The sequence below is a fragment of the Chaetodon auriga genome, chromosome 18, assembly GCF_051107435.1.
Source record: "Chaetodon auriga isolate fChaAug3 chromosome 18, fChaAug3.hap1, whole genome shotgun sequence".
Lineage (NCBI taxonomy): Eukaryota > Metazoa > Chordata > Actinopteri > Chaetodontiformes > Chaetodontidae > Chaetodon > Chaetodon auriga.
The window spans coordinates 19,286,458-19,304,411 of NC_135091.1; the positions used below are offsets into that span (position 1 = coordinate 19,286,458).

General features: G+C 41.1%; 1 protein-coding gene across 2 annotated transcripts; it reads left to right on the plus strand.

Moving 5' to 3' along the window:
* Window positions 1-6: 6 nt before the first annotated feature.
* On the plus strand, window positions 7-11,109 carry ppil4 (peptidylprolyl isomerase (cyclophilin)-like 4). 2 transcript variants are annotated; one of them, XM_076755900.1, is made up of 14 exons: window positions 8-100; window positions 404-471; window positions 1,509-1,573; window positions 1,662-1,779; window positions 2,460-2,602; window positions 2,745-2,841; window positions 3,030-3,146; window positions 3,241-3,365; window positions 3,505-3,571; window positions 6,413-6,524; window positions 6,717-6,813; window positions 7,011-7,143; window positions 10,667-10,823; window positions 10,894-11,109. In XM_076755900.1, exons 1-14 carry the CDS (start codon window positions 31-33, stop codon window positions 10,938-10,940), a joined length of 1,416 nt encoding a protein of 471 aa, XP_076612015.1. In that variant the 5' UTR covers window positions 8-30; the 3' UTR covers window positions 10,941-11,109. The 2 variants fall into 2 exon arrangements, with proteins under 2 accessions (XP_076612016.1, XP_076612015.1); XM_076755901.1 differs by having other exon boundaries at window positions 7-100; window positions 10,667-11,109.
* The last annotated feature ends 6,845 nt before the right edge of the window (window positions 11,110-17,954 follow it).

Sequence of the window (17,954 nt, forward strand, 5' to 3'; positions counted from 1 at the left end):
CATTCTTATCGCGAGATCTGGAGCGTCAGCATGGCGGTGCTCCTTGAAACGACGCTTGGCGATATTGTAATTGATTTGTTTACAGAAGAACGGCCTAAAAGTAAGAAAATAAAGCCATTTCCGCAAAACAGTAGCTAATGTGGTGAACTAGTTGCTAGTTGAGTAAGCTATTGGCAAGCTGAGTAACAGAATATGTGGGTGTTAGCTAACGCTATTAGCTTGCCTGCGTCCTATTCATTTGTTTACCAAATAGTTCATTTATCAATTACAACGAAACTAGAATAAACTGATAAACCCCTTATCTGGCCTTAAGATCTAAACGCCAAATCGGCGTTAAGTGTTATTAAGGATTTGCTAAATTGTAATGCCTGTCAGTTTAACCTCTATGCTCTTTTCTTTGCAGCTTGCCTAAACTTTCTGAAATTATGCAAGATAAAGTACTACAACTACTGCCTCATCCACAATGTTCAGGTAAAACTGGACAGCCCATTGCAAACTTGTATGACAGCACTATGAGTGAATCATATCATTAGACATTTTCGGTTGGCGCAAACTCATCTTAACTCGCCTCAGGAGGGCGATATAGTCACAGACCAGATTTAACTTTTATATGAGCTAAATATGGGAAAGTTAGCTCACTCTCTGAGGTCATGCTGCGCAAATATCCTGTGTCTCTGAACTATGTAGAGACCCAAGCCACAGCTTTACACGTACAGGAAATACTTATGTGCCCATGTTCGTTAAAAACACACAAGGACCCTAGGTGTAAAAACAATCAATACCTGCAACACAGTTTGCTTTTTTATTATTTGCAGCTCTTGTTCACCCAACCCTTATGACAATGCACGCTGTAGTAAATGGGTTCTCGAGTACAGTAGGCAGAGATACTTCTGATAGCTGGATGGGTATCGATATTCTTGTGTGCCAATAGGAAGTCAATGCAGCAGCAATCATATTCCTTTTATCAACAATCTAGAAACCTTATTGCCACCAATTTTGTATTGGAAATAGGAACCTCACATTCTTTACCTTCAGTACAAAAGAGATTAACCACAGTGATCCTCTGCAGTTTTGCATGTAATGTCAAACCAAATAAAGATTCATGTCTGCAGAGACAGTAACACTTAGCTTTTCTGGAGGTTGCATAGACCTTAGAATAAATGTCTCGTTATTATTACTATTAATTTACACGTTATTTGAATTTTTTGTGCAAACTAACTATATGGCTTTCCCAGTCACAGTGCTTGCATGTAAGATTGACTTTGAATGGAATGGGACAATTTCTCAGTATTGTTTTGTCATATATCCATATATAATTATATTGTAGCAAAGTTCCTAAAGGAAAGTTTTGTAGTTATTAGTCATTTTGTCAAATTTTTTACCAAAATCTTTCCCAGCCTAACGTTTTACAAGACCCTCATGCATATGTCTTTTAAGAACGTCATAATAACCATCCCAATTTAACTGTGTTGTCATGCAGTAACACAATATGTTTGTGTCCTCTTCAGAGAGACTTCATTGTGCAGACTGGAGATCCCACTGGGACAGGGCGTGGTGGAGAGTCCGTCTATAGGTCAGTCATCTTCATCATCACTGTTGACTTTTGTTTCTGTTATTGAATTGAATACAGTGATAACTTGTCTCTCTGTGTGTGTCATTAGCAAACTTTATGGGGACCAGGCCCGCTTTTTTGATTTGGAGAAAGTGCCACGCATTAAACACAGGAAGAAGGGGACAGTGTCCATGGTGAACAATGGAAATGAGCAACATGGTTCTCAGGTGAATAACACACCCATTCACACTGTTGTTTGCCCTGTAAGTTGCAAAAAGCTTCCAGAAACACAGGAAATATTGCCAAATGTTTTAGCTACACTAGTTGAATGGTTTCCCATTAGCAGTCAAGGTAAATACAACTTAGTCAAGTAATATACCTATCTGTATATAGAGTTTAATGTACAAATGCATTTTATTGTAGTGTGTAAATCAGCTGATTAATTGAAGAAACCCTCGACTATAATTTCATGCTGAAATCATGGCTATGTCTGCTATAGAATGTAATATTTCATGTTAACCTAGTTTCTATCGTGTATATTTAACCATGGACTCCGTCTCTAGTCTTAGCAGTTTTGCTAGTTTTTGCAGTCGGACTGGCCATTGGGACCACTGGGAAAAATCCCAGTGGGCTGTCACTGTGGGCTGCTTGTTCAGACCATAACAAAAACAAAAAGAGGGATGCACCAATGGGTGGGGGGTGATACGGGACAAACAAACAAACAAAAACAGCCCAAGGCCATTTTTTAGTTTGAGTTTGTTTCAAATCTTTTGGTGTACTCGTTGTAGTAATTGGTTTACAGCGCTTTTGTTTTTTTAGCATAAACTATAGCTAATTTTACAGATCAGATGCTCCCTGCAGGATGTGTTACATGATGATGACAATCTGTTGTCATTCTTGCCCTTAGTTCCTTATTACCACAGGTGAGAATGTGGACTACTTGGATGGAGTCCATACTGTGTTTGGGGAAGTGACAGAAGGCTTGGATGTCTTGGCTAAAATCAATGAGACCTTTGTGGACAGCGACTTCGTCCCATATCAGGATATCAGGTGAACAAAGACCAACTGCCAATGCAGCGTACATAGTAGAAGGCTTTGTGCCCAAGAATGCATTTGTTATTTCTCAGAAACACATCAGGACATAAAGTTTTACAATCATGATGAGAATGATGAGAATGTCATTCTGATGCAGGATAAACCACACAGTTATCCTGGATGACCCTTTTGATGACCCTCCCGACTTGCCAGTACCTGATCGATCACCTGAGCCCACCAAAGAACAGCTAGATGTGAGTGCAGTACCATTCTTCATTCATTAAGGAAACCTCTGAGAGTTCTCACATTCTCTCCCTCAAATAAAAACTTCCCCGCAGACCTTATGTGGACCAGTCAACATGTGCAAGATATGTATACAGTATCTGTAAGAACAGTGTATGTTGCCTAAATAACTACAGGTGTTTCTGCCATGTTTGTGTAGAGTGGCCGAATTGGAGCAGATGAGGTGATCGATGATACAGATGGGAAAGGAGCCGAGGAGGTAGAGGAGAGATTAAGGGAGAAAGAAGCCAAGACTCAGGCCATCCTGCTGGAGATGGTGAGAAGAAGAAAGCTGCTCTCAGTTTTCAACTGCAGATACTAAAGATGCTGTCTTCAACATTTCTTCACTCTTCTGTGATACGTTCCTCCAGGTGGGTGACCTCCCTGATGCGGATGTAAGACCTCCGGAGAATGTGCTTTTTGTCTGCAAACTGAACCCAGTGACCACAGATGAAGACCTGGAAATCATCTTTTCTCGCTTTGGGTCCATAAAAAGGTGACGCTAATCTCCAACTTCTACATAATGCTGTTTGTTTTTCTAGATATTTAGAATTTTTTTGTGCATGTGAAAATTGTATATGTGCTTTTATCTTTCTGGACTGTGAAAAAGTCTCATGTTACTCTGTTGTTTGTAGCTGTGAAATCATCAGAGACTGGAAAACTGGAGACTCCCTCTGTTACGCTTTTATTGAGTTTGAAAAGGTGAGCATCTTATGCGTCTTCTTGATCTGCAATATGTAAGTAACTGTCTATGTGTAGTGCCTATATAAGTATGTGGGCCTCATTCAGTTTCTTTATGACAGTATCAAAGTATCCAAATAATCTTAGTGTCTAAAAGTTTTACAATGGATTTCCAATTAACACAGTCATCACTAGACTTACACTGATGATTGAGAAAACACTGACATGCTCTTATACAAGTGAGAGGAAAGTTCCCCCTTGTGGGTGTAGTAGACTGGTGTGTAGGATTTGGCATCTTGTGGTGAGGTTGCAGATTGCAACTAACTGAACCCCGCTTGCCTCACTCCTCCCTTTCCAAGTGTGAAGGAGAACCAACAAGGCCACAGAAATTAGGAAAAGTGCTCTCTAGAGTCAGTTACTGTAGAAGCATGGTGATGTAACATGGTGGGCTCCAGGGAAGAGGATCTGCTCCTTCTCTAGATAGAAAGAGCTCATTCTAAGGTAATAAATGATTCTCATTTTCAGGTGATTATACACCAATGAAAACATATTCATGAGTATTCAATTTCTGCCGATAGATCCCCCTAAATCATACACACTGGACCTTTAAGTATGGACCTGGAGTCAGAACATGGTTAGCCTTAGCTTAGCATAAGGACTATGAGCAGGAGAAACATCCTGGCTCTGTCCAAAGTAAAAGAATGCTTGCAAAGATGTATGTTCATGTGATCTGCACGCAGACAAAAATGTAAAAGTAACAATTTGTGATTTTATGTGTTATGTGCTGGAAGTATTACTCAGCTCATAAAAGCCAGGCTCAGTTATGGAGCTTTGCTTTCACAGTGAAGTTGCCAGGTTTAGTACCATCATTGGGACTGATACCTGTACTCACCGCCCACATCATGCTACTCATTCTATGGCTGGAGACGCACCAGCAGTCTACTTGGTGGATGGATAGAAGAAAAACTTTCAGCACATTACTCCAATTTGTACTGTATTTGTACACATGTAGATGAAGCACAAAGGACAAAATGAAAAGCAGTGTTAAACAGAAAAATACACACTTGACTCTACCTGTACTGATGTTTTGTTAGAAATACATAAGTATTCCTTAGGAATCATTTAAAAGTAGATTTTTTAAATTTGATGGGTTTTTTTGGCAATATACACATAATTGGAAAATGACATAACACATGTACCAGGATTTAGCATCCAGGTGTTCGTCAGTCTTATTTAAATAGAGTATATCTAGTGAAAGTGACAGGCGGAAAAGCCCCTGGAGGATGTGAATAATGGAAGTCATGAACTCCACTGCTGTAGTTTTGACATATTGATCATCGTCACATGCTGTGCTGTCGAGTCATTATGATAGAGAAGTATTATTATAGAGATGTGAAAGTCATCTAAATATAGTATGTTTACCATGAACCTGCTACATTGTTGGCTAGCTGTCCATTACAGAAGTAAAATGTTAGAAGTTAAAAACTTGCTTGTGGAATTAGCCCCAGTTTATGACGAAGAGTCACCACTTCCCCATAGTAAACTTCTGATTTTACACCTTATGAGGGCCACCATATTAGTTCACTGGTGGTTTGAACTGGTTAATGGTGAATCCCCTGTGGACGATGTCATTGGCCGCTGGCCTTCAGCGGGCACAGCAGTAACGCATCATGAATGATGCTGCTGGACGTGGTGAAGTGCAATGAAAGGTTAAACCATTAGAGGGCGCTGGGCAGTTTGTTGTTGATAAAATTTGTTTTCACTCAGACTTCTACCAGTGACATCCAGTAATGATGATTTTATGAAATATAATGAATTGTTCCTGGAAATGAGGCAGAAGAGTTGTTTTTCTGAATATTAAAGATACATAGCCACCAGGGTTTTTTTCCATTTTCCACATTGAATTGTGTTCAAATACTCCTGCTGCTGACAGATCCCTTTTTACATATGTATATATTCAGAAAGTATTATGTACTTCTTCACTTTGCATATCAGGTCACACTGTGTCAGACCGGCCTAAGAGGCTGCCTCCCCCATCAGTGTGTTGAAATTCGGAGCGCATGGTTGAAGCAGTGGTTTGGCTCCTCACATCAAATATCTCCTCTATAAACACAGTCAGTGAAGGCCTCGCTTGTTCTTAGATATCTGTCAGCAGATTCAAAGGGAGGGAGGTTTGCGGAAACTGTTCATTCAGTCATTCTATGTCCTGCAAATGAGTCGCTGAAAAACTTTGTTATTAGTTTGCTTTCATTTGGAATTGTTCTTATTTGTTTTTGTGGTATGTGAATGTTCGGGGAGAAGAACAGCAAGGAAGGAGTTCATCTGAAGCATCACAGAAGTTTTGAGCTTTGTTTTTGTGGGTGAAATTTAATGTGCATTGACCTAATGCTGCACATTTTTCTTCTTACTAGAACATAATGCACATATAACAAAGTTCAACAGACAACCATTAGCATCATTTTTTTAAAGCAAAACTCTAAATGTTTTCCGGTTTCAGCATCTCCAGTTTAAGGATTTTTCTGCTTTCCTCTGTTTTGTACTCGAAATGTAGCTGTTGGTTAGACAATACTAAGCATGAAGATGGCACCTTGGAAGTTGTGATTGACATTTTTCAACGTTTTTGTGGACTAAACAGTGAAGAAATAATCTGCAGATGAATTAAATAGATGAGGAATGTAGGTTATTAGTTGGAGCTGTCACTGAAAGATCACATTTAAAATCAATTTATTACCTAAACTGCTTTTATTGCTCTTTCTTTTTTTAAATGTATGCCATTTGTTAATGACATTATTACATGTGTGTCCAGGATGGGACACTTAGTTCTGTCACAGTTTTTCTCTTTAATGCTTTCTGTCTCCACAGCAAGAAGACTGTGAAAAGGCCTACTTCAAAATGGACAACGTGCTCATTGACGATCGCCGCATTCACGTGGACTTCAGCCAGTCAGTCGCAAAGATCAAATGGAAAGGGAAAGGTACTTGTACTGAAGTACTGGTGGTTTGGATTTTTGGAGTATTTCTCATTTTGCTCTGAAGGGTGAACAGGTTACACCAATGTAAACCAAGCTTCTGTTTTCAGTGTTGTTGTCCTCCACCCTTTGAGTTAACTGTTGTTTCACTGTGTTTCAGAAGTGGAGGTCTTACTCACGGCCTTGTCTGTTTCCTAGGTGGGAAGTATACTAAAGATGACTTCAAAGCCTATGAGAAGGACGTGGAGAACCGATCCAAACTGGCTCTCAAGGATCAAGTGAAGCCTAAACAAGAGTATCCTTGTGTGTTAAAAGGCTGGAATATAATTTTCCACTTTTCTCACTTCATGTCGCAACATATCAGTCTGCAGTTTTTAGCTGTGCGGCCTCAGTTGTCGTGGCCGTTCCACATTTTTTTCACCGTTTGATTTGGCAAACGTCTCAGCATTGACTTTCTCAACTTCCTGGAGATTTCCATAACTTTCCTGAAAGTTCCAAGTACGACCTGCTGATTGAGGAGGAGGAGGAGACGACGAGCCATCGGCACTCTGAGAAGAAACACAAGGAGAAGAGGCACCATCATCATTCAGATGACGAGGACAGCAGGAAGTCCAAAAAGCACAAGGTAGCTTCACTCTGCTGCACCTTCACACAGACCCTATACTACCCTGTAATGGTAGTTATGCTCTCCCTGTGATGACTATGATGATAGAGTAGAACTGGGCAGTTTCTGGTGCTGCATTTTAATTTCTGCTTTTACTGCACTGACGTGGTATCTTGGTGTTACAGGGAACCTGATCTGGAATCACAGTTTTTTCTGAATGTGTAGGAAATACATGTGATTTTACTGTGCAAGTCATCAGAAATTAAACAAAACCTCAAGAAAATGTTAGTCCAGATAACATGGAAGTTAGTAAAGCATTTAGTTAGTAAAGCAAATGACCTGCAAAAGTTCTGCACAATGGCAGACACTAACTATTTACCATTAATGGAGTAGTGACGGTGGTAGCTGTGTATGGGCCCATCACACATAAACATCTCTGTTCAGTTCAGACTAAAATGTGTGCTTAATATCCAACATGTGGTCTTCTTAGTCACTGAGAATCGGTTCCTTAGGTTTTTGATGTTTCTAAATCCAGTGAAACGATCAGATTTGTACTGTAACTTTCCTTGCAATGTTCAATATTACCAAAGGTCTTGAGTGTCTTTTCTCTGACGAGCTAACCTGTCAATCACACATCTAAGGCAGTGTCTAGGGAGGAGCAGTACTCTGCTATAGAGCTTTCTCTGTGATGAAACCAATGAAACAAAACTGGGCAGTTGAATGAGGAAATTAAAATGTGAAATCTGAGATAAAGAAAGAAGCACAATAAGGAAGCAACAACATCAGAGCTGCCAACAACCTTTTTATGTTTCTTCAGTCATAAATTCATTGTTTTTAATTGCCTGTAGGTTCAGTTGACACACCATCAGTAGATTAAGCTTGTTCAGTCAAGAGTTGCTCTTAATTGTCACTCTGACAATAATCAGTGGTGTGGTTCACACACACACACACACACACACACACACACACACACACACACAAACGCAGACAGACCAGAGCCTTCTTCTAGGAAGCAGATTTACTGATTTATCTGGATTATTGTTGAGTAACTCCCTCATACCTGGACCAGTGCCTCATGTAAAAGAGCAGTTCCCAATAACTCAGTAAACCTGATTCTCTGAACAGGCCCCTGCATGCACCGACGTTCACACATGGGCATGCACGCATATACGCACACACACATACACACACAGTCTCCACCTCACTGTCTCCTAAGTTCATTTACCCAGACAAGTAGTGGAAATGCCTATTCATTATTACTGAAGTTTGAATTTCTTTTTTTTCCTTTTTGCATTGCAATTTTGTATTTTACAAGGTGTGTCACAGTACAGATGCAGACAGGAAACAGTGACAGAGGGAAAGAGAGACGATGGTCCCCAGCTAGAATCAAACTAGGGACATTCTGATCACAGCCGAGGGCAGCCATCGTCACCTGGCGGTCATATGTGGTCCAACAAAGCCTCCCATCTTGGCCCAAAAATAGTACTGAATTCAGAAAATGTGTACATCTAGTTACTCACAGTGGAAGAGGCCTGAGAATGACTGTCGGTTAACTTAGACTACCTTATCTATCAGACATAAGAGGACTCATTCATTGGTAGTTGAACTGTGGGTTTTGTAAGCATTGACTGCGTCCTTGGAGGAGGTCTGAGAGCGTTTCCTAGTTCAGTATCTGCTTATTATGGATTGGAGTCTGCTCAATCTGATAAAGACTCATAAAAGTGACATTATTTTTTTAAGAAAGTGAAAATATTACACAATAAAAGGATAGTTAGGCCTCTACTTTGGACAAATGTAGTTGATGACCTGGATGACCTAGTCTTTCTGTGAGGGTGTAAACACCAAATGTCACTGCTGTACACAGATATTTGACACCAGAGATGCTGCTGCCATGTTTGAGAAGGGCTCACGTCTTCTGTGGTTCCTTGTCAGTGTTGAGCTCGCTGCCACTTACTCTGTGCTTTACAGCGTGTTTACAAGGAGTGACCTGGCCGGCAGCCTGATGTGACTTAAGTCTTATCCAGGCTGTTTACATTGACCTTTGAAATTTTGAGTTTCCTTGTTGTCATTAAAAACATATCTTACAACCTGCCCCAAACACAGAGGACAATAAGTTACATAACTGATAAAGGGTTGTGTGCTCGTAAATGTGCAGCAGGTTACCTCTGATAGTGGCTCATTGACACGTGGTGTGTGTGACTTCACTTCTTAAGGAAATCAAATGACAAATGTCTCATTGTTTTAATTTATACAACAAAACTTTGTCTCACAAGTCACAGCATAGGAGAAGAAAATTCCAAGACAGGATAAATTGATAAAAACTGAAGTAATAGATGTGGATATATTGCTGAGCCCTATGTAGCTTGTCAGTATGTGTAATGTAAATCTATAATAAGATGTGACCAGCAGCCAGATTACTGCTTCATGTGGAATTTAACATGGTCAACACAGGTTTGTGTGTCACAGTCATCGTACCAGGAGCCAGTTTAGCACCAAGAAGGTCCCAGCTTAGCATGTTTTATGTATTTGTTTCCTCGTTCAGTCTATTTAAGAGTCCTTTATTTCTGCTGCCCTTTCTCATGTGACGAAACAGCTGTGTAACTCTGAAGTCTGGATTTCAGCATGAAATGTAATCAGCGTACTAGTGATACCATAGCAGTTACTATTACTATTACTGTATTGAATTCAAAAGCTACCCGTATCTACTGGATTAATCTGCTCCGCATGACAGCCGTTTCCTCTGTCACAGTGTTGTAGAGGCTATTCGATGACACACTGACTTCTAACCATGACATGGTGTTTTTAGTTATTTGTCTCATAATTGTGAGATGCTTCCTTATCAGAGGTAAGCGTCAGATCTTTATTTCAACAAGGGTCATATGCTCAGTAAGGGACTGAGCAGGAAAAAATCCCAATGACAGAGCACACAAATCAGGGGGTTAATAAGTAACAATGGTAACAACAGCTTTATGAATGTAGTCATATTCTTTATACAATCATGTGTTCACAAAGTGGTGAACCGCACTTATGAGCCCTTCCAGGATTCCCCTTTCATAACCAATCATGATACTATCACCTGCTACCAACGAAGCTGATGAGGTCAAACATTGAATGTATTGTCTTTGTACTGAGAAATAAGCCAATTAAATTAGCCAGTTATCACATTCTGTTTTATTTATGTTTTACACAGGGTCCCGACTTTTCTGGAATCAAGGTTGTTGATCTTAATTTAAATAAATATCACCTTATTATTAAAGGTTCTTCTAAAATATCTCACAAGATATTATATAGTACTGTCATAATTGTGAGGAAAAAACACTTTTTTAAAAAAATATGGCATAAATGAGCTTCCACACAAGTAGATTTTAAAGATTATTCCATCTAGTCACCAGAACTGTCCACAGCACTTGCCTTGTTTTTAATAAGGCAGTGTTAAATCTAGATGGAGAATTTAAGCGCAGCTATTTTCTGACCAAAGGAACCAAGCTACAGTCTTGAACGCCCCCCCCCCCCCCCCCCCCCATGTCTTCTGTGACATTTCCAGGACAGCGAGGATAGCCGTCGAGACAGGAAGACGGGACGCCAGCGCTCTCGATCCCGCTCAAGGTCCCGCTCCAGAGACAGGGACCACAAACACAGCAAGTCCCGGGTCAAACACGGGAAGGAGGGCCGCGACAAAGGCCACAGCCACAAGGACAGGAGCCCCAGCCGCTCCTCCAAGAAGTCCAAGGATAAAGACAGGAGTAAATACAGATGAGGGGGGGCGGACAGGAGAGCGGAGCCACAGAGAGGTCATGAACTGTATTCAGCATGAATAATATGCCATTTAGATGTTCACAAGTCTAAACTACCGGCTAACTTTAAAATTACTTGACTTGGACTTTTAGGGAAAAAAACAGATGATTACCAGGTCATTGTCACAAAAATGTCAGATTTTTTTTTTTTGATACTAAGATATATTAAAAAAAAGTTTCAAATTCCCCAAAATGTGAGAGCTGTGTTACATTATTTATTTATTTCCTCTTACTTCCACAACTGACTTCCTATTCTGTTCTTCACTCCCTCTGCTCTTTCCTCCTCTCAGCACACGCTGCCCAGCTTAGAACTGCAGTGTTGATGATTAATGTACTTGACCTTTGACATTAGTTCCGAACAAGTCCGGTGTTTTTTTTTTCTCTTTTACATTCATACATATGGGCATGGAAAATTGCTGGGTGGAGTGTCTCCACATCACTGAGGGAATTCACTGGTGTCTCCCTCCACCCACGTCACAGGAGTGGGGTGATGCAACTCATAGCACAAACTGAAAGCTAACGTGTGTCTGGCTGCCAGCTCAAAGCCAATGTTAGATCGGCGTGTGAGGTGAAAAGATCAAGTATAACAGTAATCTTACAGCTGTGAGCTGAGCTTCAAATGATGACTGATGAAGCACGCCGTCTGGGAGAGATGCCCTCTAAATTTAGAAACTGTCATTGTCAACGGTAAAACCCTCGTGTTGTGACGACGAGCAGAGTTTTCTGATGTAGAGATACAGATGTGCCGGGTGCAGGTGCAGACAAGTGCATAGACCGTGAAGCTGGACCAAAACTTAAATGCCAGGATGTGTAAGACATTATACTGGAAATGAAAAAATAACTTGAATTCACACACACACACACACACACACACGCCACACAGTTCCTTGATTAACTGCGTAATTCTTAAGAAGAAATCAACGCAAATATTATGAGTTTCCCGAAAACACAGTTGTTTTGTAGGCGGAGGTGGGTGTGTGCAGTGAGCACAGTGGAAATAAGTCTTCCGGGCTGAAGCTGAATAAACTAGAGGTGATCTGTCAGAACTGAAAGGTGACAGCAGCGTGGAAAAAAAGGCTTGCACAGCTTCACTCCCCCAAGTGGAACCACCGGTAGAGACTTCCCCAGCCGCCTACGCTGCGTGCACATCTCATCTTTAAACTTCTGTAAAATCACAGAACACATACCAACATGAGGATGAGCTGTTTCTAAATTAAACCTCGGGGAGTAGTGAAGGTAACCCTGTGAAATCAAAACCAAACAAAAAAGATCCGAGTAATACTTTGAGCCGTTTGAGTGTGTCAGGGTGAGCGAGTCACATGCTTAGCTCAATCGGGGTGTTTCTCAAACGTCTCTGTCACGTCTCTCTCAACATTTCTCTCTGCTGCTTTAAGCAGGAATGTTAAATGATTTGTTGCTATAGCAGGAGGGTTGTCCTGTAAAAGCTGTCACACTCCTGTCTGTCCAAATTCCTAACATAGACAGGGTCATGCTCACATACCTTTCGTCATATGCAAACACACCTAAGTGCTCTGTACAGCAGTCATGGATCAGATGTTTTCTCTCTCTTTTGGCTGACCTCGCCTATATTTGCACCAGTTGATTTTTTTTTCTACAAGCACAAAATGAAACTAACTCGCCCGTAAAATCATTTACTCACATTTAGCAGGCGTCATTCAATCTTGACATTACACTTTGCACCTCTGCCTTCAGCTGCTTCCATTAGCATACCATCTGTTTCCATCCCTTCTTCTTCTTCTTCTTCTTTTGTCGTGCCAACCACCTGCATGTCCTCCATCCATAAGCCTCCTCTGTGGCCTCCTTCTTTTCCTCTTACCTGGCAGCTCCATCTTCAGCATCATTCGTCCCTCCTCTGTCCATGTCCAAACCATCCGAATCCATCCTCTCTCACTTTGTCTCCAAACCGCCTAATCTGAGCTGTCCCTCTAATATACAGTAATCACTCCTAATCCTGTCCACCCTCGTCACTCCCAACGAAAATCTTCAACTCTTCCACCTCCACCTCCAGCTCCGCCTCCAAACCAACATAGCTCATATCACACCCATCTTGTAAACCTTCCCTGTCACTCACGTTACCTTTTTATTGAATATCACTCCTGACACTCTCCTCCACCCACTCCACCCTGCCTGCACAACCAACAGTTGACTCAAAGAATTTAAACTCCTCCACCTTTGCCACCTCTACTCCTTGCGTCCTCACCACTGTCCTGCCTCTCATTCACACACATGTATTCTGTTTTACTTTCATTCCTCTTCTCTCCAGTGCAGGCCTCCACCTCTCCAGGCTCTCCTCAACCTACACCCTACTCTCACCACAGATAACAGTGTCATCCACGAACATCACAGTCCACGGAGCGTCCTGCCTGGTTTCATCCATCAACCAAGCCGATGCTTGATGTAATCCCACCTCCACTCTTCATCTTCTGTGTATTTTGCTAATCCAGCACACTTCCTGATTCACTGCCCCCACATCATCCAACTGTCTCTCTCATTTTCTTCATTCCCTCAAAGTGCTCCTTAAACTTTCTCAAAACACTCTCCTCATTTGTCAGGACATTTCCATCTCTATCCTTCATCACCTTAATCTACTGCTCATCCTTCCCAGCTTCGCCCCTCTGTTTAACCAATCAGTACAAGACCTCTTCTCCCTCCATAGTGTCCAACCTCTCATACAACTCGCCATACCACTTTTCCTTGGTCTTTGCCACCTCTCTCTCTTTGCCTTGATCCCACGACTTCTTCATTGACCTCTCACCAGCAAGACTACTTGTCGTCCTCTGTCAGATGACACACCGAGTACCTTCCTAGCTGTCTCCCTCCCCACCTCTGCGATAGCTGCTCAGTCATCCGGCAGCCTGTCTTACCTAAACTCCACACGACACTCTTCCTTCTTCAGCTTCCTCCATTTGATCTTTGGCTCTGTCTTCACTCTCTTCCTCTTCTAGATATCCAGTCTCATCCTGCAGACCACTTTTTGATGCTGTCTAGCTACGTTCTCCCCTGCCATCAGTTTCCAGTCTTCCGACATGCTCTTCACCTCCAACACACTCTTGACAGACTCTTCTTTAGAATTGCCCCTACCTCATCTCTCCTCCCATCCAAACCACGGTAGAACAGTTGAAAACTACTGTCAATGCTCCTTGCTTTACTCCCCTTCCTCCTGCTCTCTTGCACACACAAACATCTGCCTTCCTTCTCTTCATCACATCAGCCAGCTCTCAGTCACAGTGCCAATATTCAAAGTTCCAACTCTCACCTCCACACTGCTGCCCTTCCTCCTCTCCTGCTCCCTCCAGTCAGTCCAGTCTCCTTTGCCTAACAACACCTTTCCTAATGAAACCCTCACCATTTATACAGGCTTGGGACTAAAAATACACTGGTTTGTATGACCCCAGTCACGGGGTTATATTTTACATTTTACACCACCAACAGTAAAAAGAGAAGGCAACATTTTCTTGAGAAAAAGGTGCAATCGCTTGTGCAGAAATTTGCTAATGTAAACGATGTAAACAGGTTCATATAATGTTAATTTTATGCTTGTAAAATTCATGAGAGTTACACCTGAAGCTGAAGCACTAAACAAAGACAGCACTTGACATGTCAGTCGACTTGTAAGCCCTGAACGAGGCTGAAGGTTTCAGTTGAAACAACAGTGCTTCAAGAATTTCATTAAAGCAAATCAGTTGAGGCGTAATCGCTGAAAGACGCTGAAACTTCACTTTCAAGTGGAAGCGCTGAAGGCTGTTGTAGAGTGAGGAAGTGCTATGAACCCTTAAAATGAGTTAAAAAGTGTAAGCACTGAAACCATTTGAAAGCAGTCGACCTGTCAGGTTTTTCATTTCTGCCAGCCTCCATGTTTGTTGTCTGACTCTCCTGAAATCTGTCGAAGGCTTTAGAACTGTAAACACTCATTCAGGTGTAGTCAGGAATATATTATGTGACTTTAATCCCTGACTAATTTAAGAATAATTCTCTAATTCTATCGTTTAAAACAATATTATTTGATATATTAAAAAAAAAAAAAAAATCTGCCATGGTGGTAAGTGAAGTGAAGTCTTTACCACAGACAAGGTGTTAATTTCATTCCCAGGGTGCACTTGTGATAAAGTGACAAACTTCTGAGAAGTAATGACACACTCCTCTCAGCGCATGATGATTCACTTTAATTTTTGTTTGCGTTCCATCAAGGTGTTCTCGTGAATTATTTGCATGATGCAGTCATACTTCACTGTCTTGTTTTACTTGAACGGATTTCAACACATCACCAGCGTCATTCACTCAGCGCGTCAGCCATGTTTCTTTCCAGTGAAAAATCAGGTGTAGCTCGGAAATATACACCCAGCTGAAGGCTTTCACAGGCCTGCGTCTCAACAAGCCCACACTTACTATGTAGGAAAGTCATGATGGCACTACAACCTGCCCATTGGTCATAGAAACAAGTCCTGCATCACTGTTATCAACCGTGCCTCTTCCTCATTTTACATAGTGTACATACACAGGGTAAAAAACAGATATGATTTTAAGGAACCAAACCATTCCAGAAAAAGAATACTGTTCCAGTTTTGTGAATTATCAGCATTTTCTTTAAACACATGCTGCATTGTTCTAAGTCACAAGAATAAGGTCAAGGAGTCCTCTGAAACCCCGACTCTGACCTCCTCACCGTGAGATGTTTATCATGGTCATTATTGAAGTGGAAAAACAAAAAGAGTAAAAATTCACAAAAATGAAGTACATGTAAATTTTCCAAGGTGAAAGTATTAATTTTACAGAATGGCCCCTTCCAGAATGATAGATTATTACCACTGGATTATTGGATTGGATTATTTTTATTGATGTATTAATATGTTGGCAGCATTTTAATGTTGCAGTTGGGAGATTTTTTTTTTTTACCTACATTGTATACTGTTGGGCAGTATCCTCTAAAATAGTTGGTCATATTTTATAAAATGAGTGTAAGATGAGAAGAAATTTGAAATCTGTAAATTTCCCATAACTATAGCTGTCAAATAAGAGTAACAGAGTAATAACTGCAGTGTTTGCCTCTGAAATACAGTGACCTTGAAATATAAAGTAGGATTGGTAGAGACTCATAAACCCAAAACCTGGGCTGAAGTGCAGTATTTGAGTATCAGCTAAATGCCTAAACTTCTTATAATGGGACTTGTGTGTGTGCAGTGTTGCAGATGGCACTGTGCAGCCAATCATAAGCATCCCTGTTTAAAATGGTGATAGCTGGGTGGGTTGAGTGCCAGTCTGCTGCACTTCTGTAGTTTTTCACTGCAGTGCTGACGAATGCTGCCAAAGTCAAAGCTAAGCTACTTATTAAAGTATGCTACATTCAACTTGTTTTCATCTGGTGCTAATTTGTGTGTTGTTCTGTTCCATGTCATTATTTCTGTGTAAAGTGTAGTTTCTTTGAGACCTTTTCCATCATCTTATAGTAGCTGATTTCAGCAGCATATCGCTGCCACAGTGACAAAGCAACACTAAGAGTTTTCCACTCTAACGGCTCTGTGAGGCGGCACTTACTGTAAGCGCAGCGTTGCTTCAGCTCGCTAACATGATATTTGGCAGGTACAATGCTCTGTATGTCCGTTCGCAGGCTTTCGTTTGCAACATTTACAAATTAGCGCTGAGCACAAAGTACAGCTGAGGCTGATGGGAAAGTTACCAAATGTATTAGGACCATATAGATAGATCCATCCAATATCTGTTGAGATATGTCAGTCTGGAAACAACATTTCACATTCAAATGCATTTTGTAGTCTGCTTAAAACAGACTTTACCGTGTGTGTGTTTTGCAGGAGATGTGTCATTATCGTATGAAAGCATCTTTTTTGTGAACGTATGAAGGAGTTGTTTTTTGTCTGTGAAGCGTCAGTGGGCCGGGTAGATTTCTGTGTCATGATGCACACGACGCTGTTTCCTTCTTTCATATCTTCTGAAAAACACTGTACTCTACCCGTCTTCTTTTGTCAACTCATGTTCTACCTGCATGTCAGTATAAATATGTCAAAAATTCCAATCAGCACTTTGATCACAGATTGTTCTCACCAGGTCACACTGCCTTTCTCTCTCTCTCTCTCTCTCTCTCTCTCTCTCTCACACACACACACACACACATACTGATAGCCCATTAGTTCATTTTTTTTGCATGTCCAACATCCTGGTTAGATAAAGGACAGACATCAAAAATAAGGGCAGCACAAATGCTGTCTCATTGTGAGTGTTACCTTTCCTGTCCCCAGTCTTATTCATGTTCTTCCCCAGTTTCCATCTCCTTATGCTCGTGCTATCATCATGATGTCATTTCCCTGTTTCTATAGGTCAGTTTTATTAAAAGATATCAAAGAAAAATGTCATGCTGGAAGAAGTATGGGTGAGTGTGGAGATCCACAGGGGTTTTGTATGAGAAACAAAGACTCTCAGCACAGTCTGTGTAATTTGATCAGGTCTCACAATAAGAGGCACATTATGTCAGTTTCTGGTCAAATTAATCACCATCAAAATAATCATGCTATTGAGTATAGTATCATCCAACCTTGCAGAAGTCGCCCTCACTGTCCCTTGAAAAACTCGGGGATCCTCAAAACAAACACCTTCTCAGCTATTTTCAGCTCTGGTCTGCATGACAGCCCTGAGCTCTGTTCAATCAGCTGCATGTCGTTTGACGGTGGAGTGTCTGAATCAATGTCTTTGTCATTTGACGGACAGCTAACAGCGCAGAGAACAACATCTCACACTTCGCTGTTGTTCAGCTGCTGTGAGGACTAAAATGTGACACTTCCCTTGGATAAGATGCCACCATGTTTGTTTTTGGGTTTTTTTTGCTTCTTTTGATCATTTTGTGAACGTCAGTGCTGATATTTCATAACATGCTGACATCATATGTTATGTTTTATGCTGGCTGTCCGAAGCTGAAGATTCACAGATACTGAAAATGACGCCAAAAATGTACATTTTTGATATTCATGTCGTGGTGTGAAGGCCGGCAAAACATCAATTAGACATTGC

Bases quoted from the DNA above. Each gene is read 5' to 3' on its own strand.
- ppil4 (XM_076755901.1), top strand. From the start codon at position 31: ATGGCGGTGCTCCTTGAAACGACGCTTGGCGATATTGTAATTGATTTG. The intron at 3,572-6,412 runs GTGAGCATCTTA...CTGTCTCCACAG, and splicing joins CTTTTATTGAGTTTGAAAAG to CAAGAAGACTGTGAAAAGGC. The intron at 6,814-7,010 runs GTATCCTTGTGT...CTTTCCTGAAAG, and splicing joins CAAGTGAAGCCTAAACAAGA to TTCCAAGTACGACCTGCTGA.